This window comes from Podarcis muralis, chromosome 5 (genome assembly GCF_964188315.1).
Source record: "Podarcis muralis chromosome 5, rPodMur119.hap1.1, whole genome shotgun sequence".
Classification (NCBI taxonomy): domain Eukaryota; kingdom Metazoa; phylum Chordata; class Lepidosauria; order Squamata; family Lacertidae; genus Podarcis; species Podarcis muralis.
Genome location: NC_135659.1, coordinates 21,150,675 through 21,178,483, shown reverse-complemented (window position 1 = coordinate 21,178,483; position 27,809 = coordinate 21,150,675). Strand labels below are relative to the sequence as shown.

The 27,809-nt window shown below is 47.8% G+C and overlaps 1 protein-coding gene across 5 annotated transcripts in view; it reads right to left on the bottom strand.

Annotated features, from left to right (window-relative positions):
* The window catches only part of LHX9 (LIM homeobox 9), a 47,508-nt gene that overhangs the window by 11,720 nt on the left and 7,979 nt on the right, over positions 1-27,809 (bottom strand). Inside the window, exons 2-4 of one of the 5 annotated variants that reach the window (XM_028732555.2) lie at positions 26,606-27,005; positions 23,529-23,731; positions 19,424-19,794 (exon numbers count right to left, since the gene is read on the bottom strand). In XM_028732555.2, the coding sequence (XP_028588388.2) occupies positions 19,424-19,794; positions 23,529-23,731; positions 26,606-26,779 (748 nt within the window). In that variant the 5' untranslated portion in view covers positions 26,780-27,005. Of the gene's footprint in view, positions 1-19,423; positions 19,795-23,528; positions 23,732-26,605; positions 27,518-27,809 lie in introns of those variants that run through there. The other 4 variants (XM_077928375.1, XM_077928373.1, XM_077928377.1 and 1 more) reach the window with 4 other exon arrangements.

The following is a 27,809-nucleotide window of genomic DNA, read 5'->3' as shown; positions in this document are numbered from 1 at the left end:
TAGCTAGGGAGTGCAGGGGGGCAGCTGCCTCTCCCAAATCAAGTAAACATATAAAAAATACTTAACAAAACTGACCAACTGCGTCACAGATAACTCAGTTCTGCCCCCCCCCAACATAAAGCCTGTCCCCCTAAAATAAATCCTGGCTACGCCCATGTTTCATACCGTGCATTTAAATCACCATGATACCACTTTAAACAGTCATGGCTTCCCCCAAAGAATTCTGGGACCTATAGACCCCTATTCCCCACACAGAACTGCAGTTCACAGAGTGATTTATCGGACAGTCTCCGTTCTCAGGGAATTCTGGAAATTGCAACTCTGAGAAAACGGGTCTCCTAACAAACTACATCTCCCAGAATTCCTAACAAACTACATCTCCCAGAATTCCTTGAGCAAAGCCATGGCTGTTTAAAGTGGAATCATGGTGCTTTAAATGTGTGGTGTGATAGTGGCCAGGGAGAAAGAGGCTCCACCGGCAAAATGTTGAGACAGAAGTGGTACAGTCCATAATTCTCCCATTTCATTTCACATTAAACCCCAGAATAGTAAGCGAAATCACTTGTGGGTGCAGGGGGAGAAGTGCTGTTTAGGCGGAAGTGCCAAAGGGTCCACCTTGGCCTTTTCCTGTTTTAAACATTTATTATGTTCACTGCTTCCACATCTGTTAAGGGAGCCGGTGTTTTGAGAAGAAGCCTGCCAGGTTTCACTCCTTTTGCATTATTATTTAAGGGAAGCCTCTTCCCCGGGGGCAAGGAAGAGCTTTGCAGCATGTTCCCAAGGAATTGTTTAAAATCTCGCTCAACATTTTGAACAGCAAAAGGGAGGAAAAATTCACTCACAGAAATCGGCCAACTGTGGCAAGAACTGAACGTTGCACAGCCCTCTCATGTGCTGCTGCCATCCTGAGACCCACTTTCTCTACCTGGCACAGGAGGGGGCAATGGGCACCAGAGGAGGAGGAGGCCAAAAGTGACGGGAGCAGTTAACCTCCCCTCAACCACCACCGCTCCCCAGACGTTTGCCCAACATTTCTCTGATTAAAATAGGGGCGTCCTATTCAAATAATAATAATAATAATAATAATAATAATAATAATAATACTCCAGCACCAGCACAGAGGCTTAAACATGACCTCTGCTCTGTCTCTCCCTTTAGTTCTCTTAGATTCCCCTCCCCTTGGCCTCGGAAATGTAGGAGGTGTCAACAAGCACCCAGTTTCTCCTCTTCCATGCATGAGACTCTTAATCTCATGGCTGTGAGTTTGAGCCCCACATTGGGCAAAAGACTCCCACATTGCAGGGGTTTAGACTAGATGACCCTCGTGGTCCCTTCCAACTATGATTCCTTGCCTCCCAGAACTAGAGCAAAAGCCAGGACTGGATCTTCCTCCCACCTGCACCTGCCATACGTAGGGCTACAAGCATTGCAATCCGACAAGCGTTCCCTGGATGGATGCTTACACAAGAGCTTCTGTTCTGCAACTCTGGTAATGCATCTTGCTTGTCTGAGTGGAGGACGTGAGGGGAGCGCGCACAGAAACCTGTGATTTGCGTGCGGCTGGAATGTAGCCCTACCAGTGTTGCCCCCATTGCTCGGCCCACGTTTGCCTTTGGCTGCACCCCCGCTGGCATGTGCCTCCCCTCAAAAGTGGCAGATGAGGGAATGTGACCCGCAGGAAGGGTTCCCCATCCCTCACACACACAAACATTTGAGCAGCAGCTTCAAGAAACTGGCATGTAGACTCCCACATCCTGGGATAGTCAGTTGGTACAGCATGAGACTCTTAATCTCAACATTGTGGGTTCAAGCCCCATGTTGGGCAAAAGATTCCTGCATTGCATGGGCTAGATGACCCTTGTGGCCAACTCTACAATTCTATGTCTTTAGGGTTAAAAACGTGGTTGGTTGGTTTCGTGTACACGCGATGAGCTGTGACTCCCAGCATGTGTGCATTCTAAGTAAAACAGCCTGCATCTCAGATTACTATGCAAGTTGCATCCTAAACCTATACTGATATGGTGGCAATAGGAATTCTGCAATGTGTAATGATGCTGTATACCAGGCCTGTGCAAATTACAAGCCTGGATATCAAGTGCAGACTGGCTGCCGTTAAGGGCAGCCTATTAGGAGCTGAGCACAACTTTTTGTTTCACTGCCTTCCAGAGATTTTTTTTTGGGGGGGGGAGGGGGAGACCAGTAATCTTACTCAGTTTGACAGATCCCAGTTCTGTAAGCCTGGCCTACATGCATACTAAACCAGGTCAGATTATGAAGTGATGAAGAGTTGTTTTGTACAGTATAGGATTCTAGGGTGGAATTAACCCTGTAAGCAATTCACACACAGCTGTGACATTGAAAGTCCTGTGTGGGGGTAAGAAACAGACGTGAGTTGTTGGCTCACGCCTGCCACCACGACACTTAGGAGACTAGATCACACCAAGTCAGATCATTAGCACAGTATTACCTACACCAATGGAGGAAAGGTTATTCAGGGTTTCAGGCATAAGAGTCTTTCCCAAGGCTGGTTCATACGCAGCCACAGTATGTAGCACCTGCACAGAAGTAACCTTCTGATTGGTGGCTCCACCCTGCCACATATGGAACACAAATGTGTGCCACAAGGTCCAAATAAACCCACAAGCCTCATTCACCCTTGCCCGTCCTTTTCCCGACAGCAATTAGCCTGATGGGTCAATCCTACACACACATGCATGGATTCTTCTCTCACTGTATGCTCTCATGCACCCGTCCCTGATAGTCTAGTGCAGAGCTTTCCAAACTGAGTATCGCGACACGTTAGCGTGTCGGCTGCAGTGTGTAGGTGTGTCGCGCGAACGCTCCCCATGCTCCTCCCGGGACTGGAAAGGGGTTAATTTAGCCTCCAGTTTGCTAGCAAAACTGAATTCCCGTGTCGCGAAATGATGCATGTCTAAAAAGTGTGTCACCAACATGAAATGTTTGTACAGCTCTGGTCTATTGCCTAGGATTAGTCACTTTCGCAGTTATGACTCACTCTTTGAGGAAGGGGTGGGACTCCATGGCAGCGATTTGCATAAGAAACATCTCCAGGGCTGGAGATGCATCCACATGGGTGTTTATTCTGGGGAATGGGTGCTCCTCATGCATGCACCTTTCTTTCCTTTTTTGCAAGGTCCACGCAAAATTATTGTCATTAAAAATTACCAGCCTGTTTTTTCTTCTTCTCATTTTAATCCAGATTTGCACTTCCCAAGGGAAACTTGCAATATCTCAGCAATCCATTTACAGTATTAAGTCCCCATCTCGAAGCACCCAGTGGCGTAACGTGGGTTGTCAGCACCCGGGGCAAGTAATTTGCACCCCCTAACCTGTGGATTTGCGCCCCTAACCCATGGATTTGCGCCCCCTAACCCTAACCCCCAGATGTTGCGCCCAGTGCGGCTGGCCCCCCCTGCACCCCCCACGCTACGCCACTGGAAGCACCTATAGTTTGGATTCACAAATGAATAGGTGGTAGTACTAGAAAAAAAGGCCAGTGTGGAAGCTCCTGCTTCAGTTTCCAGCACTGATAAAACAGGAAGAAGAATAACCAGCGTCACAGGAAGCTCCTCCACACTTCCTCTTGTTCTGCTGCTTTCCCCAGGAAGCCCACTCCTTACTGATGAATTGGAGCAAATGCCAATAGAGTTTCCCACAGGTTGATGTTGGCTCCGATTCAGCGGCAAAGAGCAGGCTTCCCCAGGAATAGCAGCAGGGGGAACAGAAAACCGTTCAGCTTTCTAGGCATGGGACAAGCAAAGTGGACAAACCCAGGGTGTCTGAGAAATTTGGTTGTGCACTAACAGCACAAATCTGTGCATGCATACCCAGACGTAGGCTCAACTGAGTTCAGTGAGACTTAACTCCTAGGTAAGTGTGCATGAACTGCAGCCCCAAACTGATACATATATTAATTAGAAACCATGGAAAAACTGACTGCAAAGAGATAGCATTGTCAACTTTAAAGTAACATAACGGTTCTTAAACTTTGTACTGGGGATCACTATATTCCAGCTTGCTTTCTCTCTGTGAACCACCTTCTGTGTGAAGGTGCAACAAAGGTCACCTTTCCTCAGTTGCTTACAGCTACCAAACCTGATTCTGCCCACTTGGTTCCTTTTCTTAAACATCCTTCAGATAGATAGATAGATAGATAGATAGATAGATAGATAGATAGATAGATAGACTTTCCCACTGTACTGCTGAAGAAGCAAACAGTTTCAAGGTTAGATTTTTACAATTAAAAAAATGCCTTGCCTCTTCATGTAGTGAAAGCTTCTTTAAAAGCTCTGGCTCTTCTGTATTTTCTTTTAAGCAATTTTTTCCTGGTCTCAGGGATTATTTGAATGCATGGGGCACTTGAGCCAGCCTTTCACAGTGGCGCTGAGAAAAGCAGCTTTAAAATGCTGCAGGTTATTTTTTTTTCCTTTTGGAAGGAGAGGGTAAATGCAGATGTGAGATGCTTTTGCCTCTTTTTAATATATAAACTGTAAAATCTAAGTCTCCATGGACTGATGTAATGTGCAGAGTATAATGTATGCTTTTCCAGCTTTTTCTCAGGGGTTGGGGGTTGGCTTAAGCTTTGTGAATAAATCCAGCCAACTGTTGGGAAGCAGTCCAAGGTGTCTCTCTGTGTGCAAATCAGATGATACACACACACTCACACATGCTTTAAATATGGACTAATTAAATTCCTTTAGAGCCAATCATTTCAATTAAACTTAATTCTCATTGTTTGCTCTGTGACATAAGCAGGGCCATTGAAGTCTCTCTAGCTGTTCCCACATTGAACAGATCCTGAAAAGTGATCTAATTTTTCATGCTAAATAGTTAAAACAAGTCTGCTTCCCCCACTCCAATTCCTAAATGCATTGCATGATATCAAGTCCTGTTGATCTCTACAGGGAATCTTTCCACATAATAGGATCAGGGTGTTAGAAGACGGCTAATTTTGTAGGTTACCAGCTCGTTTTATTCATTTTTTAGCGGTGCAAGATAAGCTACAATGTCTGTAGCAACTAAAGACCCATGAAACAATGGACTGTGATAGACTGTTTTCCCCAAAGACCTAACCCTTTTGAGAATACAGTGGTACCTCGCAAGACGAATGCCTCGCTAGACGAAAGGGTTTTTTGTTTTTTGAGCTGCTTCGCAAGACGATTTTCCCTATGGGCTTGCTTCGCAAGACGAAACGTCTTGCAAGTTTGTTTCCTTTTTCTTAACACCGTTAATACAGTTGCGACTTGACTTCGAGGAGCAACTCATAGAACGCGGTGTGGTAGCCTTTTTTGAGGTTTTTAAAGACTTTGGTGATTTTTGACCAACACCGTGCTTCGCAAGACGAAAAAAATCGCAAGACGACAAAACTCGCGGAACGAATTAATTTCGTCTTGCGAGGCACCACTCTATTGTTTTAGGTTTCATGATGCAGTGGCTGGTTTTGTACAGAATGAAAATCGACTATCCGTTCTAACCCACTTCCTCTCATTTCTCCAGATGGTTGTGTGACTTATTCTTAGCATGTTTGGGGCTTTCCATAGACAAAATAGTTGAGGTCAGAGCTAATGTGACACTATCGCCCCACTTCATTTGTTTGTAGAGTTCCAGTCATGCTCAGTCAGTAGAGCATGAGACTCTTAATCTCAGGATTGTGTGACCAAGCCCCACGTTGCGCAGAAGAATCCTTTGTTGCAGGGGGTTGGACTAGATGACCCCTGTGGCCCCTTCTAACTCTACAATTCTATGATTCTATGAAAAGGAGTATAATCTCAACCCATTTCCACTACCTGTCTGTCCCTTCTTCTACGTTGCACATCCTAGAGATGAAACTAGAGCATTTCTCTCTACAGATTCACCAAGGGATGAGGAATACATTTTTAAAAAACACTATTTTCAGTTCAGATGTTTCAAGTGTAGGTTGCTGAAAATATATCATTTTAATTTGATGAATCATATGGTCAAATGGCAGCGTAAAAATATTTCATATACTATGGACTAATCTCCTGCCAACCTAACAGTTTGAAAGCACGTCAAAATGCAAGTAGATAAATAGGTACCGCTCTGGCGGGAAGGTAAACGGTGTTTCCGTGCACTGCTCTGGTTCGCCAGAAGTGGCTTAGTCATGCTGGCCACATGACCCGGAAGCTGTACGCCAGCTCCCTCGGCCAATAAAGCGAGATGAGCGCCGCAACCCCAGAGTCGTTCGCGACTGGACCTAACAGTCAGGGATCCCTTTACCTTTACTATGGACTAATAGCAAACTCATTGGATAGCCAAAAGGGCGTCCTCGATTCTCAAGACAAGAGGGTGGTTATCAGCAGACTCAAGAAAAAAACCCAGGTTTCAGAAGTACAACATTGTTTTTAAAAAGACACTTGGGGGAGTAAGTGGGGGGAACAGCCCAGTGCAGACTCGGCATGCTCATTGCCCATGGGTTGCTGCTTGAATGCTGGAAGGGAGAATAGAAAACCAGGAGTATTGGCAGGGATGGGAAAAATCTGTCCATTTCAGCTCCTCTCCATTTCTTATACTTCCACTCAGTTTTCTGCATTTCCATGTTGGTTTCCAGGGGCGGGGGGCAGGCAAGAATTGTTTAAGTCCTCACAAAAAGTTAAAAAGAACTTAGCTGGCTACAAGGGCTCTTATCCTGCTTGGTTCTCTTGCCCGCTGTGTTTCCAAGACAGGACTGTGGCTGATGCCAGGTTAGAGCTCCCTCTTGCACAGGCACACCCTGGGTTGGCTGCTTGGTGGATGCCTTTCATTCAAAAGTATCTCTGATTGGCACTGAATGGGCCAGATTAAGCATCCGTAGTGGCACTGTCTGGAACAGAGAAGCCTTTTGTATTATTTGGGAGCTAGTTCCCTTCCGGGAATCCTGTTTCCAGATTGTTCCTATCCAAATCCCACCGCTTAGAAGATGGCATCTGTTCTCTTCCCAAGACAGGCAGAGGCAGTGGTCTCCCCTACCTACCCCTTTCTTTGGAGGCAACACTACTTTAAATAGAGATGCCCTGGCCAGGAGGAGAAATGGAATACCTTCTGTACCAGAGAAGGTCTTCAGGACTTGCAGGGAGTTGGATTCAGCAACCCTTTGGGTCCCTTTGAACTCTAGTGTTGCACTATTCTAACCCAGGGGCTTTCTTCTCTCCAGAGAAGCAGCAATAGCGGAACTGTGATGAGAAGGCACAGCACCAGGTTGCATGTTCTGCAATTAGACTAGGGATGCCTGCGGCCTTCTGTTGTTGGACTTAAACTCACATTTTCATCATCGTCATCAGCATCCCTCACTGGGGCTAAAGGAAGTTGGAATCCCAAACATCTGGAGGGCACCAGGTTGAGGAAAGTTGGACTTCACCCTGTCGGTTCCCTTCCAAAACTATTTTAAGAACAACACCTTGTCCTCCGTATATTTCCTTTTCAGCCTAGAAGAGCAGAGCATTTGGTAAAGGGATCACGGGTTCAAATTCAGAGCTGGAGACATTCACATATCTTTTGAAATCCCAGTATGGCAGGCAAGGAGGCAGGAGCAGCTCACACTGCCCCATCCCTCCCAGCTCTGACATGCACCCCCCCTCCTGCTTGCTGTGTGGCACACCTGGAAGTCTGTGAAGGGGGAAGAAAACAAGGCTGGGTAGGGAATGGGCAAGAAAAGAAGCTGTGGCCAGCCACACAGAAGGGCTGATCAATAGGAACATTGGGAAGCTGCCTTCTACCATGTCAAAGCACTGATCCATCCAGCTCAGTATTGTCTGTACTGACTGGCAACAGCTGTCCTGGGTTTCCAATTGGTTACATTCCCAGTCCTGGAATTGCTATTGGGGGTTGAACCTGGAACCTTCTGGCTGCAAAGCAAAGGCCACTGAGCTATGGATGTTCTCTAGATTTAAATCTGGCACTCCACTTGTTCAAGCACCAATCCATCAATATCCAGCCATGTGTGGCAGTCCCCTGCAGGCTCAAGCAATCGGCTCTTTATCCTCCTGCGCAGAACTGCAAGGATGGAGGAGATGTTGAGCCACATGATGCAGCAGGTGTGCTGCATTTGATTGAGGAGGGCCACATATTGAGCCATCCTCCCCTAGAGCAGTGTTTCCCAACCTTGGGCCTCCAGCTGTTTTTGAACTACAATTCCCATAATCCCTGACCACTGGTCTTGCTAGCTAGGGATGATGGGAGTTGTAGTCCAAAAACAGCTGGAGGCCCAAGGTTGGGAAACACTGCCCTAGAGGATGAGAAAACAAGGTGCCGTTCCCCCTCTTCCCCATCTACAAAACATTCTGTAATTCTGCAAACAGAAATGTCATGCAAATAGACCCTTTGCTTTCTTGAAACCCTGTAGGCAGAGATGAGGGACCTGTTTCAGATCCTTCTAGACTCCATCTCCCACCAGCCAGAGCCAGGAAGTCTGCCAGTCATGGATGATGAGATCTGAAGTCCAACAACATCTGGAGGACCACAGGTTCTCTGGCCTGTGACATTTGTAACAAACAGCCTGTTGACCATGCGTTAGGGAGGTCTCTCTGCCACACCACATATTCCACTGCCATCTTTTGCTACTTTGCATTAGGATTAGATGCTTGATACCAGCTCAGACTGTTTGTATATCTAGACCACTAATGTCTACTCTTGGCTCTATAGTCTCAGGCAGATCCCTGCAACTTTTGTTCTGCCTAATGAAGATGTAGTGGTTCCACCTGAGACCTTCTGCAGGTCACTTAACTATAGTCTCTCTCTCAAGTTCTTCTGCAGCTTTTGGTGCCATATATTGTTTTGGCAGAGGGACGCGGGTGGCGCTGTGGGTTAAACCACAGAGCCTAGGACTTGCTGATCAGAAGGTCGGCAGTTCGAATCCCCGCGACGGGGTGAGCTCATTCCCTGCTCCTGCTGTTCAAAAGCACGTCAAAGTGCAAGTAGATAAATAGGTACCGCTCTGGCGGGAAGGTAAACGGCGTTTCCGTGCGCTGCTCTGGTTCACCAGAAGCGGCTTAGTCATGCTGGCCACATGACCTGAAAGCTGTACACCGGCTCCCTCGGCCAATAAAGCGAGATGAGTGCTGCAACCCCAGCGTCGGCCACGACTGTACCTAATGGTCAGGGGTCCCTTTACCTTTATTCTTTTGGCATTTGCACAATCTACTCAGGTTTCAGCTACGAAGTTACTGCACTCTCAATTAAAAGGAGACTTCTAAAGCAACGCCTTTGTAACACCTTGTCGGGAAAAGGAAATTGCCTGGACTTTGGAGAAATTCTGATAGGCACTTGTCTTTGTGCTATTTCTCAGCTCTGGACAATATATTGTCACAAATAGTCTCCACGTAAAAACACTACATATAATACACATCACGTAATATAACTTGCTATATCACAGAAATAACTAACATTGACTGCACAAGTGTACAATAAAATATTACTATAGTGCAAGATCACAATCCATTGCAGAGTTAAGCCTAGCTGAATGCATTGATTTTTGCAGGCAGAGTATGACCAAGAAGGCGGAGTGACTTTCTCCTTGCCCCTGCAGACGTTCACTATTCAATTTAAGTTTCCTACTGACCACACACACTAGAGGAGTGGGGGGTTGGCCAGACCTGCTCTTGTGCCTTTAACAGCTGTTATAAGCTACAAAAATCAGCAGCTGGAGCCTTTTTGTAGAACGGAGATCAGCATCATCATTTGCTATGTTTGCCGTTGAAGCTATGGTTGATGTCAAAACTATAGGGGCTGGCAGAAAAGTTGGCAATCCTTCCTTGCTATAGAATTTGAACTCTGCCTTGCACAACAGAGACTGGCACTGCAGGGAGCAATTTAAAGTCACCTCCGTGTGATACGTTTTTCATTCATCCCAACCCTTCCTCGGAAGCACAAGGTGGACATAATCTGAGGCTGCCGTCCTGAGCAGACACATTCTCTGGGCAAAGCATTTAGGATCAAACTTCATAGGACTTACCTACACTTCCTCTTGTCCTGCTGCTTCCCCCCACCCTTGGGAAACCACTCTTCAGCACTTAATCAGAGCCCCTCCATCGTGTCCCCTCCCATTGCCATTTGTTCTGACCTATCGCTAAGAAGCAGATTTTCCCTTTGGAAAGGAGCTGGTCAAGAGGAAAATCACTCTGAGCCATGCTTTCCAGGCATGGCACAAGAAGAAGAGCCCATAGACCAACACACACACTTCCCTCCCCCTTATAATGATAATATTTTGCTCCTCGGATCAGCATGTTGCATTCCTTTTTTAAAAAGGACAAAATAAAAGGTTGGGATAACAGCAGTATGAGTTTATTAAATCCAGGTATCATGATGAGTAGAATCTTAACGTTTTCCAGAGTTTTGTTGATTGGCTTTCAACTTCCCCCTCCCTATATTAAATCTATTTTAAGCCACTTGGTATCCCTTTTTAGAACAAACCAGCTCACTTGGACTGTGGTCTTTAAAAAATCATATTCAGGAGTCTACAATCCTATACACATTTCTGTACATTCATGCAGGCATGCCTGCAAACTGGACTGCAGGTCCTCTTTTCACATACCTTTTTAAAAAGGTCCTCTTTTTTTAAAAAAACATAGAACTAAAGCAGAAAATGGAGAAAAACCTAATTTAAAAATAACTCCATCTACAATGTTTGCCACCTGATTGTGTGTGTGTTTACTCAGAATTAAGGCCCACAAGTGAGACCTGCAACAAATTGTTGCAGTGCAGAGTGTTGCTTCCAATCTGGCTTTATTTCTGGACACTCCATTTCATTCCCTCCCCCCCTCCCCCCGCACTAAGTCAGCATTGCTGAACATTATCATAATGTGCTGGTCTATGCTTGCACACTTAGGGTTCCCCCCACCAAAAAACCTTTGTTCTACTTTTACAAACATTAGGATTCCCTCAAGCATGCTGATAACTTCCTTCTTATGTGTGGCTGGGGCTGTTTTTGACTACATAATAGCCTGCACTTAGAGAATGGGCTCAGTGTTAACATGGAGGGTTGAGCCCAGTGAATATGACCTCCAAAGCTGCTCAGATCAGGAAAATAAAATGGGATGGGCTAGAGCTTGCTCTGTTATTCTCTGCCCCCCCCCCCCGAGATGTGAAAGCCATTAGTGAACAAAGGCCAGGTGAGACTGAGGAGAGGCTCCTGCACCTGTTATTGTCCTGCAGAGGTGACATCAGCAGGTGTGGCTTTTGCATGACAAGCTACCCCACTGGAATCCCCTCTTCCATACAACTATTAAAGGTTCGGGAATCCTGGCCTCTTTGGCATCACGCCGCCTTACTTAAAGCCTTTTCAGCCTCCTGCAATTCCCTACCTAGGAAAAATCAACCAAGCTGCTACTTCCTTACTTGATTCCTCCCAAAACCAGGTGAAAACATTCATAAACAATCAGCTTTGCTGTTTGGTTTTTAGCTGGCATGTTAATTGTTTTAATTTACATGTTATATGGTGTACACACACACCAATATATATATTTAACTAAGATGACTAGATGAAATAGAAACCTTTTTTTCTGTCTTTGTAGCAGAAGGAATTTCAGTAGGTGCAGCCTGTCAATCAAGATGCACCAATGGGAATTACTTCTACCCCACAACCATCAAAGGGGTAGGAGCCCAGTTTCCTTTTTCATTTAGCCACCCTACTTTGAAAACTTGTTTTCATGAGAAAAGAGATCAGCTACGCAAACCTAAACCATACCTACCCAGAAATTACCGTAAATCATATTGACTTCAATGGGGCTTACTCCCAGGTAAACAGATCTGCAGGCTAATAGTTTTGTTAGCATGATGAATAAGTGATCACAGGGCTGCAGCTATGCAGCCCGATATGTTAGATGAGAGCTTGTCTGAGTTTTACTCCCAGCCAAGTAGGCATGCTTACACAGGACTGTAGTACCCCAACCATGTTTTCACATGTGATGCTTTCATACAAGGAAGCACCCTAGAGCTATTCTTGTGCTTGTTATTCATAGTTTGCATACGAAGGCTGTTTGTGTGGAATTAAAAGCAGGAAAAGGACCCTTTTTAAAACCCCAATGGATATTCTAGCTGTAGGTTAGGCTTTATCCCTGTGACTTCGTATTTATATACAGATTATAGTCACATCATGTAGGATTGGCAGCTTTTAAATCCGGTTGCCCCTTTACAACAAAAATTTGATATGTGGCAAGTAAAAATATTTTCCTCCACACCTTGAGCAGTTTCACATCAATCCGCGGTTTAAAAGACACATGAACAGACCACGGCACTTGACAAACCTCACGTCATGGGTGAAAATGCTCTTGGAACCTGAGCCATCATGCAAGTTGATGCTGTATAAAAACAGCACTCCAGCTCACAGGCTCTAGGCCAGGGAGATCTCTTATTCACAAAGCAGCCAGGTGGTAAATCATGACATCTAGATGGGGAACTAACAAAACATGGCAGAAGTGTTGTCGGGGAATTATAGGCACCGTTCCCAAAGATTGTAGGAAAGTGTACCATCTCAAATGGGACAGAGCCTTTTGCTAGCTTTTTCCTCTGCCTCCTCAACTCACACTTCTCTTCTTTAAAAATAAATAATTCAAATATTCACATCCTAAAGGAGTGCCTCAGGAAGGACATTTGTTGTTGTCCTTCTTGTTATATCATTAAAATGTTCTTTTTAAAAAATAAAAACAAAAATAATCACATCCTAGAACCAGAGGTAACACAGCTGCCACTGAGAATTGGATAAAATGAATTAGTGGGCCAGAGTTATTGGTCTGATCTGGAGAGAACCTTTACGAATGTACATTTTAAAACTGGATCTGAATCAAGCCACATTTCCTAGGAAAGGAACAGTTGGCATCTAGCTCATTAAGGGAAACAGAACTTTCTCTGATTATTTTATAATTGACCTGGGTAGGTCACTTTGCCTCACCACTATAGTTGGGAGTGGAGGGTGGGCAGCATACCTGGCAAAAATCCTCCTCCTACACAACACACGAAAAGCACGCAAACCCCTCAAAGTCTGAACACACACAACAGCCTCAAATCCAGTCAGTTTCTGAACGTTGCTCTGAATATAAGGCAGCTTGGCAAACAAGAGAAAGTTGGCCTATTAAAATATGCCATCTTTTCTTCGCTGTCTCTCACATTTAAGGCCAATGCAGCAGCAACAGACAGCTCCTACACCCCACCCCCCAAAAAACCCTACTTTTTTAAAATAAATATTCTGCCTCCTCTCTCTGAGAAAGGCTTCTCCCTGCAGAAGCCACCAGAGGTCACTGCTACATTCTTTTGACAACTCCTAGCATGTTGGGAGTTGGAATTTCGGAGGAGACAGCAATCTTTTTATTGGTGGAAAATGTTACTACTTCTGTTTTAGCTACAACACCCGAAAGCGGTGTGGGAGTCGAGGTCAACGGCCACATAAATTCTGCTCAGCAAGGCCTTTTAAAAATAATAATAATAATAATAATAAAGAAATAAGCCAATCCCAGTCTGCCTTTCAGTTATCTCCTTTCTGTTCTGTTAAACCCGTTAATCCATCATGCAGGGAGCCATTGATCATGGGAAGAAGAGGGTTTAGGCTGTTATTCCCATGTGAAAGGGTTTGGTGCACTAGATCTGAATATTTCTGAACCTATCCTGCACAAGTTTCACTCAAAAGGAACGTGTTCAGTGAGGGCTGATCCACAAGCGTCCGTTGGGACGTAGCCTTAAAGGCGCAGGTTCAATTATACAATATCATAACAATACAGCGGTACCTCTGTTCTCATCCTGAAGCAAAGTTCTTAACCCAAGGTAATATTTCTGGGTTAGCGGAGTCTGTAACCTGAAGCGCATGTAACCGAAAGCGTATGTAACCCGAGATACCACTGTAATTGTCATGCCATTTTCACACGCTGCATATATATCAACCCAAAATGCAAAGGTGAATTGGGGAAGAGAGGAATCTGAAAACAAGCATGACAAGAGCCCAGCCTGACCATGTGAAGGAATCAGCTCCTTGACCTGAAGCGCCAAAGGGCACATTCAAAAGTAATGGAAAGGCTGGACACAGACCTAGAACTAAGTCTAACTCAACATCCATAGCATCAGGCTGTGGCCTGATATGTGCTTCTTCAATTGGGAAGAAGTCCTGTTGAACTCAGTAGGCTTTTCCGAGTAAACAGGTCAAAGATTAGGCTGCAAGAATGTCTCTTGGCTTACATTGTGCCACTTGTCAATTATTAATTCAAGAGGAGAGAAAGCAGAACAGAAAGCCATTTGGAAAATCAAATGTACATCATAGCCAATGGCCAATGTTGTGGTTTTGCTTGAAAACTGCAAAGGCAGCACAGGTGATTAATAAAATGTGCCATATGTTTTGAAACTGGTCCAGGGTAACAAAGCACCCTAACATTGCTGCCCGACAGGTGGGCTTTGCCCATGAACAGGAGATCTTCCCACTGCAGGGGGGAACCTTCGAACTAGGAGAGGCCCCTCAACCCTGTAATTAGCCAAATGATGCCATAATATGGGAAACTGGACCACATTGCAGTCAGCTTGTAGTTCTAAGTAACAATGCAAATCTATGCACATTTTCCAAAAGGCATGTCCCGTTTTATTCAATGTGACTTCAGCTGCAGTCCTATACACACAACTGGGAACAAGTTTTATAGAGCTCGGTGGAATTTCCTTCCAGGGTTTCGCCATTACACCCAAAGATGCATACACAGAATTCCATCTGGAACCTGCAATTTTACCCTGGAGCTTGCATCGCTAGGAATTAGAAATCAGGGATGCATTTGGCATGGGTGGAAATCTAAAGTGGCCCATTACAGGCAAGTAGATGGTTCTCTCTCTCTCTCACACACACACACACACTCCCCTAACAGCACATTGGAACCTCATTCCCCCTATTTGTGTATCCTTTAGAATCTTGTTAATGGGGAACAGAAAGCAGAAGGTAGCTGTTTCTAAACATGGTACCTACTTTGGTCAGATTTACCTTTGCATTATAGGTGTGGGGAAAATGAGAGGTGGCATTCTGCAAAGATGACCTAGGTGCCAATCCTGTACCCATTTACCTGGGAGTAGGCTCTACCGAACTCAATGAGACTTACTTCTGGGTAGGCATGCATAGGATTGTGCTGCTAAGTGGCTTATCTGACTTGAGATTTCATAGGCAGTACCTTCACATCTAATGAAGTAGGCTGTTGCCAGGTTCTTTCCTCCAGCTAAATCAGGTATGGGGAACCTTTAGCTCACCAAATATTACTGGATTACACCTCCTATCATTCCTGGCCATTAGGCATGCTTGCTAGGGCTGATGGGAATTGTAGTTCATTAACAAAGGTTCTCCACACCTGTGCTAAATAAACCAGTTCCTCTATTATTACAGGCCAAGTGAAGACAACAACAAAACTAAGGGAGAAGGATGACAGCCTTGACTCTCTGAATGCACTCTTGCCTTCCGATTCTTACTTCCTAGTAACTCTGATCAGAAACAGAGTAGAAAGCTGAGATTTAGCTTATCATTTCTGTATGATTATAGCACTTGCTTATTTCTACATCCTGAAATAAGGAAGTGCTCTGTATTCATTTTGCACGCAATCTAACCAACGTTAAGCACTTAAAAAAAGAGAAAACATTCATATATTTGGGCAAAGATGTAAGCAGGTGCTTCATTCTCCTGTTGAAAACCATGGGACCTTCAGACCACAATCCTGTCTGTAATTAATGTAAACGGCCCTTATTTCTGCAGATATCATGTGTGTTCACGATTAAGGTTTAATTCTCTGAAATTAACTCAGCAACATTCTAGGCTAGTCCCTTCTGCCTCCCTTTGGAGACACGGATCTGCTCTGCAATAAATAGCAGAGTTATTACAAAGAGGCAGGTTGTCTAATTTGAAGACAACCCACTCCAGTGGTTTGGGGTTTTGCCTTTCACTTTTCCAGCCAAATTAGAGTAAGCATCAAAAGATGAACAACGCCAACTTGACTCCTCTTTCCCCCACCCCCTCCCTATCCAGTTTATTATATTTAACCGGTTGTGGACATGATCCTCAGGGAAATTCTCCTACACACGACATCCAAACGAATGAGGGCTGATTTTCATTTGGAGAGAAGTTGGAAGCCCTTAAACTAGCGCACGCCGCCTTGGTATAGTCTTTTCCATCTGTCTGCTCTGTCTCTCGCTCTCTATCTCCAAACTAACATGACTTTCCAGAAAACACTGAACACTTTTTCTTTTGTCTCCTTCTGGGGGAAAAAGTGCTCTGTTTTAAGAGCGATTTTCTAGGGAGGGTTGCTTTGTTCCTTGAAAAAGGAGGGAGGGAGAGAGCGAGCGAGAGAGAGAGACGCTCTGAAGCGAAAAGGAATGATCGCAACGAATCCGATGCTCCCAAGCCTTTAACGAAAGTTGCCCAAGGCAGGAACTTAAGCCTTCACTGAAATCAACTATTTTCAAACAACAGGGGGTCGTGATTCTGGTGTGGGAGGAAAATGGTACAATCCAACCTGGTCGAATCACTTTGATGGCTTCTGAAGTCCTACGTACTTTTTACCTGAGAGTAATGTCTGATTCTTTTTTTCTGAATAGACGCGCATAGGATTGCGCTGTTCGGCAGCGAATTTACTCAGAAGGGAAATGTCACTGTGTTCTACTGGAAAGTAGACCCAGGCATAAGATTGCAACGGAAAGCTCCTCCGTACTGGGGCTTTAAAAACATGTTTCCATTTCGGCTGGATCGTGGCCCAGTCCTGTTCAAAAGATAGCTAGGATTCTCTGTCTGGCAAATATGTTTTGGGGTCGTTCGGAGCTGGGCAGTTGCAGGAATTTTTTTCCCCCGAGCGGGCAAAGTAAAACCTTGAAACTGAGGAGCAGTCTACGTTTTCAGTGGGAAGATCCGTACCGTTTGCCTCCTGTCTCCGGTTCTACAAATGCTAGAAACTTAATGATTTTTCAGAGTAAAAACTAGAAAATGGGGGGTTGAGGGGTATGGTTTAAGGTGAGGGGCAACAGGACTGCAGCCCAACCCCACGATTTCTGCCCATTCCAAGATTGTGTGCATGCATTGTTTGAAATCTATATTCCATATATAGGCTGGGGTTATGTTAGTTTGGGGTGGGATGAATACGCACCACGCTCTGAAAGCAATCCCAGTGCCTTGCCCAGCCCCCCAGCCCTTCCTTCAGTCTCTCTCTCTCTCCCCCCCCCCCACTCCTTCTGCCCAGCCCCCTTGGAGAGGAGAGGCGCCTCAGCGCGCGCTCTCGCTTCGCCTTCCTACATCTCGCCTAGCCTAGAAGCGGCTCCGCTGCCAGAGATTCCAGTGTCATCTCCAATTAACAGCCAACAATTAAAACTCGGCTTCCTCCTCTTCTAGCTCCCCCTCCCTCCCTCCGCATCAGAGGACACGAAATTGCCTCGCTCTTCCTTGCCAAAGGTGGGGGGGGCGAGGAAAGAAGGAGAGGCTTCGTGCCTCCAGCTAGCGCGGGAGAGTGAAATCCGAAGCAAGGCGCTTTCCAGTAGACAAGCAAGCAAAACTCGTTTAGCGCGGATTGGAGCAGGAGCGCACTGGCACAGCATCTGTCTGCTTTGCAGGCAGGAGGTCCCGGGTTCAGGCCCCGGCATCTCCAGGCAGGGCTGGGAATGCCCTCCATCTGAAGCCCTGGGGGAGCAGCTGCCAGTCTTAGTGGACAATAGATGGCAGAATGAGGCAGATTCCCATGTTCGTTAGGAGAGCGGAGCGCATCATTTCAGGTTAATCCGTATTGCAAAACAGAAACCCCGGGCCCTGACTTTCTTTTCCCTGAGAATGGTCCAGATTCAACAGGGTCAACTCTCCCCCTACCCACCCAATTTCATTCCCGCCCCCTATGAGCTCAGATTCTCTCAAACATACACCCAGCTCTGTGTTTAGCTTTAGTTGCGCGTATTCACCATCCAGCCAGGGACAAAACAACGCGGAGCGCCTCTATTCGAGCAAACCACAAATTTCATGCTCAGGGACCTCCTCCGAGGGGGCGATTTCACGGCTAAATTGGAGGTCGCGGCACAGTCTGCGGGGGCCCCGCCGAGGCTTGCGCTCCCCTTTACGCATCCGACGGGCAGCCGTCTCGGTTTCGAATTGAGGCCAATATATCCTGAAACCTGGAAGGACTCTAGGCTCTTAGAAACGGGACTAGACCCGGCAGAAAATGGGGTTGGGCTGTGCGTCCTGATGATGGTCACACTATCACCAGAAAATAATTCTCACTTGCGTTTCAGGCGGATTGCAAGTGTTGTTTATCTCCCAAACAATACATATGGTATTGCTGATATTTCAGCAAGTATAATTGATCGGGCCGCCTAATTCTCAGCCAGCCATGAGAAGGGAAATGGCTGAGAAATGGACTTTTCGTTGCTATAGCTTAGTGCGTAAATTTACGCGCGTCTTCTCCTAGGTCGGTCCCATTGAGTTAAGCGAGGCGCGCTATGCGCATTTAGCTGGGAGTAAAGCCCGTTTAACACTGGGGAACCTGCTTCTGAACAGAGATTCAGAGGATCCCGTCGTAAGAAACATATCCGATTCCCCAGCCCCGATCTCTCCTCTGCCACACAAACTTTAAGGGGCTTCAAGGAAATCCCCCTCTCCTTCGCTTTTATCTGTCACCTGGGGATCATAATAGTGGCCTACCTTACAGGGCTGGTTCAAGGATTACAACGAAGTAATAGGTGGAGGGCTTTGGACATTCGGAAGCACTAAAAATTAGCCCCCCAGCCGCCGCCGCCACCACCTCTATGGAAAGCAAGCTGCTTCTGTTCTGATTCAAACTAAACTCTCGTGTCCCAGTGAAGTCGAGTTAAATTAAATCAAAAGGTATTTGTGTCCTATCTTTAAAGTCAAAGTAGGTCGTAATTCGGTCCTCTAGGAGCAAAAAAAGAGCGTTCTAGAGAAAATAAGAAAGATCCCGGTAGTTTCCCCTCCTTAGGTCAGTGAGCTGCTTGGAATATTTTTTTTTCTCTGTGCGGAATCCTTAACCTAAATCTGAAAATAAATGCCAAGGGCGGGAGGGAATTCAGTGGAGCACGCGTTGCGTCAGAAGAACTAAGTCCCATGGAGTTGAATGGGACGTGCCCTCTTTACACCGAATATTTTACCTACGCTGCATCTGATTCTCTCTAGCTCACAAAAAGCTCATGCAAGCCAGTTTGCTAACCTTTAAGATGCCACCCCTTCCCCGCCTTTCTTCTCTGGAACTAAGCACTTCCCAGGGGGGTTTCAGAGAGGAAGCAACCCGCGGGAAATCGAGCGAGTTTGCCACCCTCCCCGTGTCGGCGGCGTGTCACGTGTGAATCGGCCTTTATAGGCGTGTAGGGCGAGTTTGAGGCCCACGCCCAACCCAGTTAGGCGACTGGTTCCTCAAGGAAGGCTGACCCCTCCCTTCCCCCCGCGGTAGCCCCGGAGGCTAGTTGCGGGGTCGCCACCCACCTGAATTGTAACTGACGAGGTCCACGCCCAAGGCCGGGCTCTTCCTCTTCCTGGGCCGGCCTTTCTGGACCGTGCCGGTGCCGTTGAAGTAAGGCAGCGCCAGGCCTCCTCCCTTGGCCGCCAGCTCGGTGTAGCTCAGCTGCGGAGGCGGGTAGGAGGCAGGATCGGTGCCCTGCAGCAGGCTCTCGAAGTGCGCCCGGCAGTAGACCACGTTGTCCTTCATGCCGAAGTGGTCGCCCGTCGTCAGCGTCTTGTTGCACGTGGTGCAGGTGAAACAGCTCAGGTGGTACACCGAGTCCCGGGCGCGCATCACCATCTCCGAGGCCGAGATGCCCAGGTGGCAGCGGGCACAGCGCTGCACGGAGAACCTTCTGAAGGGAAGAGCGCACAGCGTTAGAGCCAGCGGGCGGCAGGAGGGGCCAGCGGGCACGCCGAGCCCATCCAGACGACCACGCTTGCGGACCTGGTGTCGCTTCAAGCGGCCTGCGAACGCTCAGGAGACCGAGAGGGGAAGATGCGCGTAGTTTTCACAAGAAACCAACCGACGTGGTCGTCTGCATGGGCTACACGCGTCAAGGGCTTGTGAAGTTGTGGCGAAGGAGAAACGGGGGTCTTGGTTGGGCAACGGATGGCAAGGGTTTCGTTTTTCGTTTATTTTATTTTTATTTTAAAGCTTTTGCAAGAGTGGCCTGGCGCTCTTCTAAATCCGGAGTAGCAAGGACTTAAAAAAAAAAAATCGGACACAGAAATGAGACTTCAGGTGCCCCATTTCAAATATGGGAGGAGAGAGAGACGATAAATCAGTGTTTTTTGTTTTTGAAGACAGAAGGAAAGTGAAAGTGAAAAAACACACACAGTAGAGTGGATATGACCTAGCTCAAGGGGAGGGGGATTTTTCCGGTTCTCCTGCTCCTCCCGGGGCGCCCCGTTACCTGCGATTACGCCCCATTGGACCCAACAGGCTTTCCTTCTTCGTCCACAGGTAGAGGAGAGAGAGGGGTGCAGAATAAGGCCACAGTTCAGTTCCACAGGGGCCTGGAGAGGTTAAATCTCTCCTTTGGAATTAACCGGACTTCTAAGCCATTCCTTTGGGCCGGATCCTGCCCCCAAACCGTCACAGTAAGCTCTCTTAACATGCTCCGGGGTCCCCACCTGTCTCCCCCCGTTATCTCATGTGCCTGCCTGAGTTCCCCATTCCTCCCAGCGATTGTAGCGAGACTATCCAGATGGCAAAAATGGCGGGATCCTCCCCCGCCCCCGCATTTTTAAGGAGCAAATATGCTTTATGCCCTTGGCACACGTGCTGGTTCCTACGGTTGTCACCCGATTAAAAGGACCGTCCCTCGATTGATCACACTTTCCAATCGGCATGCATTGGAAAGGAATAAACTGAAGGGGAGGGAACGAAGTGTGTCAGTGTGGTTGATGGAGGCCTCACCCGAGAATGAAAAATATATAATACACTGTACAGTACTATATATGAATATTTTTGTTATTGGAAACCCTAGCACCAGTGTATATAGGCATGCATCTTTCAAGCGTATCAACGATTCATCTAACCAGTTGATCGACTAAACTTTTGAGGTTTGCTTAGCACGTCAGCCCACATCTCCGTTTTTGTAATGAAAGAGGGAGACAGCCCACAGAACCAAATATTGTGACGCCCCCCATCAGGCAAGGAGTCAACTCATACACGTTGCTGGGAGGGGGTCGAGGAGTCTCTGGGATTCAACTGCGCACCGAAACCTCAGATATGATAGTTCCACGGTTGCCTTTTCAGTGGCAACTGCACTTTGCACGCATTCAGACGTGCTCTTTACGACGGTTTAAGCTGACAGGCTCAATTAAGTCTTCTAAGTGGGAAACCTAAAAAAGCTCTGAATCTAGATATACTGAAAGTTCCTCCTGACAAATCTCCATAGCTCTCGAAACCCAAATCTGATGCTCCAGGACACTTCGCTATCCACCCCCCCCCCCCGGATCCGTTTCGTCCCTTTTCGACTGGAAGAGGGAGGTAGAGAGCAGGGAGCAGGCTCTGAGTTGACAACCGCAGGACCTCCAAACTAAGACAATCTGTCCCCAAGGGCGGAGGAACACGCTTCCTCGTGCCCTGCTCCGAAATAGGCTAACTTTGCTCATTCCATCCCGAGAGAGGAAGAGTTTCACACATTGCACCGGTATACACTGATCATGCTCTCCGGGGAGGAGTTCTGTGGAGCCGGGAAGCTGGTGTGATTCTAGGCACGCATATTTATTTTGGCTCTATCAGGATCATCTGAGCCTTTTAGCAGATTCGTTTTGCGGAAAGGCTGCGAAATAAAGCTGAGAACACAGCGGGACATCGTCTTTAGGTTTAAGTTTCGTTCTGGGGATCTCAAAAGCTGTCCAAAGAAAAGGAGAGGGAGAAGGGGGGGCGAGGGGGCAAGTAAACAATACCCTTTCCCATAATTTTTGGAAGATTTCATTAACTGCAACCCTATGCCCCATCCCTTCGAAGTCGGTCAGTGGCACTGACTCCGGATTGCACCTCTGCTTCCAGGCTCTTGGAGTCCATTTCTCTTGGTTGGAAATCAATGGGCAATTGTTCTAGCTTCGAGCCGGGGTGTAAACAGGAGTGTTATAATTCACTCGAAAAGGCTGGGAGGGACCTGGCGAAATCCGGATGCGTCTCTTTAAGCAAGGGGGGGGGGGTGACACACAAACAAGGCCTGTCTGAGGGCAGCTCAGCGCTAACAAGAGCGCGCGGCCAGCCTGCCCAGCGGGAGGGCCGGATCCGGTTCAGCAGCGAGGGGCTGGCGGAGCTGCAGGATGGAGAGCCAAGCCAGGCCAGGCCAAGCTGTCGCCCGCCTGCTGCGGGCTCAGGAGAGCGTCTCCTCCGGACCAGCAGTGTGGCCCGCGCCGCTGGTTTCAAGGCCCGCAGTATATGACACAGCCGGCTTAATGAGGGCAGCAGCCTTGCTGCTCAACAGGGACTAGCAGCGCGATCCTAACGACTGAATCGTGCGATGGGGCTTTCTTCCAAGCAAGCAGGGTTAGGGTTTGCAGCCCAGCAAATCTCACTGAAATTCAACGCAAGGAGACTTGGCTTCTTGAGCTGCAAAACGGCGACCCGATTCAGGTTTGGAAGCAAACTCGGATGAACACACAGCTTAGTGTGCGTGTTGGAGGGGTTTTTTTTGGCAGGAATGTTTTGGGAAGGATATATCCCGCCCATGCCTAGGACCGTTTTTCAAGCCTCCCTCCCGCTGCTTTGAATTGTATCCCGATGCTCTGGAAAAGGAGGCACTTTCCCTGCCAGCGTCCCATGCGGAAGTGAGAGAGCTAAGGTTGCCCTTCCTCTACTAGCAAGGAGTTATTGGGGCGGGGGAGGGGGTGATAGCCGAATTTGCATTCTCCAAGCCCTCTTCTAGGATGTCCTTTGCACTTAAGCCGAGGCCTTTGAGGGCGCCTTTACACGTGCGCAACTCGAGGGGCGATTATTTTGCACGTGTGAATGGTCCCCTCGCCGACCAAGCGCTGCCATCCGCGCTTTCTTTCACACCCACCCAAGTGATGCACGCATTCCTTCTGAAATCTAGAACAGGACTTTTATATGACCCGATGTTTGTTCGTTTCCGCGCCGCAACATTTCACACACACACACACACACACGCTCAGTGCTACACGCGGACGTCACGTGCGTCACTTTGATTTCGCCACCCCAGCATCTAAGCGCCTGAAGCGGCGCCCTCGAAGACCACAACAATCGGGGAGGACATGAAAGCTCTTGCTGAGCTTCCCACATTGGGGGGAGGGGGGATGGTTTCCACCATTCGCACGTGAAAGTCATTTTCAGCGGGGCAGTTGAACCCCAGTGTGTCAGCAGTTGAGCCAGCGCAGACTGATAAACCCGTATCTGTGCGAACGCGACCCAAGTGGAAATCATGCACGTGTGAAGTTGCTCCTCGGCTCCTGGTTGATTTCTCCCAGGAAAATCTAATTGGGCCAGGATTGTGGAGGCACCTTTACTGGTCGGGAGGAGGGGGGCGGTCTTTTGCAGTCCCAGAGGGCCACGTGGCGCTCCCCAACCGGGGTCCCTTCTTCCCCCCTCCCTGGGGTGCGTTACCTGTAATAATCCTCCTTGCAGTAAATGCTGCCGTCCTTGGCGAAGCAGGTGAGCTCGGACTCCAGCGCCAGTTTACATTCACAGCACTTAAGACACCGCAGGTGCCACTGCTTGTCCACCGCCAGCAGGTAGTATCTGTCGGAGATCTTCCCTCCGCAGCCGGCGCACAAGGCAGGCTTCTCCGGGCTCAGCGGGGGCATATTCTGCGGAAGGAGAGCCACACTCAACAACAACTCCGGGAGGAATGGGAACAAAGCAGGGCTGCAGGATCAGACCCACCCAGGATCTCCACGAACCCTCATTAAGGCCATACGCAGTGGGTCTCAAGGAAGGGCAACGCCTAAATAACTTTTGCCAGGAGAATCTACAGGGGTTTCGCCGTTTCCAGCACCCAAAGGCTATTGCTTAGCCATGGCCTCATTTCCCACTACAAGGCGGTTTGGGTGGCTTTTGCGTCGCGTTTTTCCAGACTCTGCGCTTTCCAAGGACCCAGACTTGGGACTTTCAGCCGGACGGCCTTAGAAATGCGAAGAAGTCGCTCTTTTACCGCGGAAGATCTGGACTTAGGGAGCGGATTGTAAAGCAAGGTTTTACTTCTGCGATTTTCTGTGCTCCAAAGATACCGAGTTTAACTCCCCCCCCCCCACTGTTTTTGTGCCCACCGCCAGGATCTTTTTATTTCCCTCATTTTTATTTTTATTTTATTTTTATTTTTTGCATCCTACAAAGGAGAAGCTTCTTCCCAAGCAAGACCTGAAGGCGGCAAACCGAAAGCAGCTCCGTTCTCTTGCAAATAATCAGAGGCGAAGCCTTTAAAAATAATCGGTCTGTAATACTTCATTACGAAAAAAAGGGGGGGGAGCTGAAGGGCGGCTTCCCCGAGGAAGTCTGGCTCCAGACTAAAAGTAGGATTTTAAAAGCTCCATCCAAACCATGTTTACTGGAAAGAAAATCCCTTTTATCACACCGGGCCTAACATCTCTTGAGTTGGACCGGATTGCAGAAGTTTGGAAAGAAAGATCAAATTGTTCAGAGTGGTGGAAATGCCAAATAAAGACGAAATGTCCTGCTAAAACGTCGTTTCCCACCCATCTCCCACTTCTATATAATATATATAAATATATATAATATATAAATATCTAATCGCCTGAATTTTTGCATCCAAAATGCGATCAGTCAGGAAGGCGGGAGAAGCTCTCCCAAGCCGACGACATTTTATGAAAATCTGAATGGATGCAGGGGGTTTGTGTGTTGCTTTTGTTTTCTCCAAAAGTTTATCTTTTGAATGAAAGAAAGAAAATCAGAGGAGTGCAGAGAAAGGATTCTTTTGGGAGACGCCACTAAGCCTCCGGCTGATTAAAAATACGAATACCGTTGAATCCCAAAAAGAGAAGAAGGGGAAATCATCTGCCTACCCCACCCCCCCCCCCAAAAAGCCCTGGGAGGAGGGAAGCGCTTGAAATGCCAAGCAGAGCCTCCCCCCCCCCCCGCCTGCTCCAATTCCTTAATGAACTTGGTGGGGGATGGGGAGAGGACCCAGAGGCCAGTTCAAAGAGGCGAGGCTGAGTTTTCTGCAGGCCATTCCTTCGGTTCATTGTGGGTGCTCAACGGAAGCTCTGAGATTTAGGAGCAAAAGGAAACTTCCTTCATCTTACACACACAGAGAGAGTTCTCGGGGAATTAAACCATCTGAAAGGAAGCGGCTTAGCCTGCGTGCAGCTCTGGATTTACTTCATGCTCCTCAATGCAATTCCGGTGAAAATTATGAGACATTTTTATTACCATTTCCGGAAGCTGGGGGGGGGGGCGGCGGCGGAGAGAACCAGCCCTTTCTCTAAACTTAATATCACTACCGATTTCTGTTCTGTTTGGGTGCTGTACTCCCCCCCGCCCCCCCAAGCTGCGCCGTTAGGGGTGAAAAGCGAAGGTAATCTATATATTAGCCGAAAAGAATTCCTTCCCAGCATTCGAAGAGTTTAGAAAGAGACTATTTCGTTTTAAGTCGGGTCTCTTCACCCTCTCCACAAACACTATGTGTTGGTAGTTACGTTGGACTTTAAATGGGCCTTTGCAGATTGTTCGGGAGGAAATCTTGTCCGAATTTTTTTGGGGGGGAAAAGTCAAAGGAAATGCGTTTATATAAATGGCGATGCTGGTACCAAGATGTTGGGTATTCGGGTGGGAGTTAAACTCCGCCAAGGTGTAGAAATTACGGCAGCGCGCAAATTACTGCCTCCGCTTCTTGCTAGACACAGAGATATTAAACATTACTTCCAGCCCTGTTGCAATCAGATTTAATCCATAACATAACAAAGGGCAAATGCTCCCGGACTTGCTTCCGAATAAATGCGTTTTATTAGGACCCGGCTGCTAAGCTTATACTGGACTGTATATATAAGTGCATGCATGCGTGGGGTAAATATATGGTTTTAACCGCAACCTGCAATGATCCAGAACAAACTTGAGATTCTTTACTCGGAAGTAAGTCCCACTCAACTCAAGGGGAGCGCCTTCTCTAGTAAATTTATATGTTTTTACTTAATTCAGAGGGGCTGGACTTTTTGATTGGATCCCGCTTTCGTTTTTATTTGCATCGCATTTTTTTAAAAAAAACCGAAACAAAAACAAACAAACAAAACCACCACGAACGGGACTGAACTCTTCCTTGACCTCACTTGGAATGAAAACTCAAGCTGATTTCACAATATTCGTAGGCTCTTGCTGCAATATATAGATAGTGAAATGTGGCTATTCAAAACGGCCGAATAAAAACCCTCCCGAATTTCCAAGTGGAGAAAGGCTCTTTTTAAAACTGCAACTTTCGCAGAGTTCAGGGAAGCCCGCGATCTGGGCAAGCTCGGCTTGGAGGTAAACAAGCAAAAAGCTGACTTTGCGAGGAGAAACTGTCGGGAATGGGAACAAGAGGCTCCGATGCCCCTGCAATATTTGGGTTGATCGATTCTTCTAACTACACTTTAATTTTTTCTCCCGCTCTGCCTCATCCATTCCCTTCCCGTCCCTCAGGCTGGCGACCCGCGTCTTCCCCCGACACCCCCTATGCCCCTATGACTCCTTACCGCTTCCCGGCCGTTCATCTGGGCGCCTTTGGCCAGGCGCGACTCGGTCTTGGACCTCCTCTCCATCTCCTCCATGATGCCTTGGATGTGGCCTCCGGAGATGCCGTGGAAAAGCATGGCTGGGGAGCGGAAGGGGCAAGCGGTTCCTTCGGCTCGACACCCCACTATTTCCATATACAGGCCCCAGAGTCTTGGGCTACAGCATCCGAAGCGCCGGGAGGCGGCGGCGGCGGCGGCGGCAGAAGAGGCGAGACAGCCCGCAGGGAAGCAGCGTCGCGGCTCCGGGCCCGGAAGGCAGGCGAGGCGGGACGGACGGACGGCGAGCAGGAGGAGGAGGAGGAGGAGGAGGGTCTCTTGCGGGGCTGCCCCCCGCCTCGTGGCGCAAGGAGAAGGCGCCTTCCTGGGCGTGCAAGGAGGGAAACGACGCCGGACCCCAAAAAAAGGGAGGAAGGAGAGAAAAAAGTGTGAAGAAGAAGAAGAAATAAAAGGGGGGAAAGGAGGGATTGGGCAGAGCAGAGACGAAGCAAAAACCCACGAAGCGGAGACTTGTCTTGCAGCTTCCTGAACTAGAAAAACGGGAGTTGTTGTTTTTTTGTAGGAGTGGGAGGTGAGCAAAAGCTATGATGGCCCCCAAAAGGGGAGATTAATATACTTATAAAAATCAAAGAAATGCACAAATTAAAACCAAAGAAGGGTTTGTAAGGGGGGGTGCAGGGGAAGGGGGGGGGTCGGTTATTTCTCCAAGCAGCGATCCCTGGTTGCTTGAAAAGTTCCCACTTGCCTCTAGGTCGGATTTGGGACTGCTGCTCTCTGCGGCTCCGTCCAATTTGTTGGAGGCGAAAGCCAACCCATTTTGGATAATTCAGGAGGAGGAGTTCTCGCCCGCGAGCTGCCACCAGCTCCCCCCCCCCCAACTCTCCCTCCCTCCCCGCAAACTCCCTTCTTATACAGACAACAAAGAGCTGTCAAACTCCTCTCAGCCCCCACAGAGATGGGCAAGAGCGGTGACAAATATTCCTAGGGGGGGAGAGCCAGACCCCCCCCTGCAACCACGAGGAGGGAGGGGGTCTTTTTTTTTTAGGGGGCTGGCTTGTGTGGGCCCAGATTGTATTCCTGCTCCTCCCACCCTCACCCCCACCCCTCCTCCTCCAGTCCATCTCCCTTCCTCAAATCCCCATCCGGCGTTCAGTACTCAAGTTCAAAA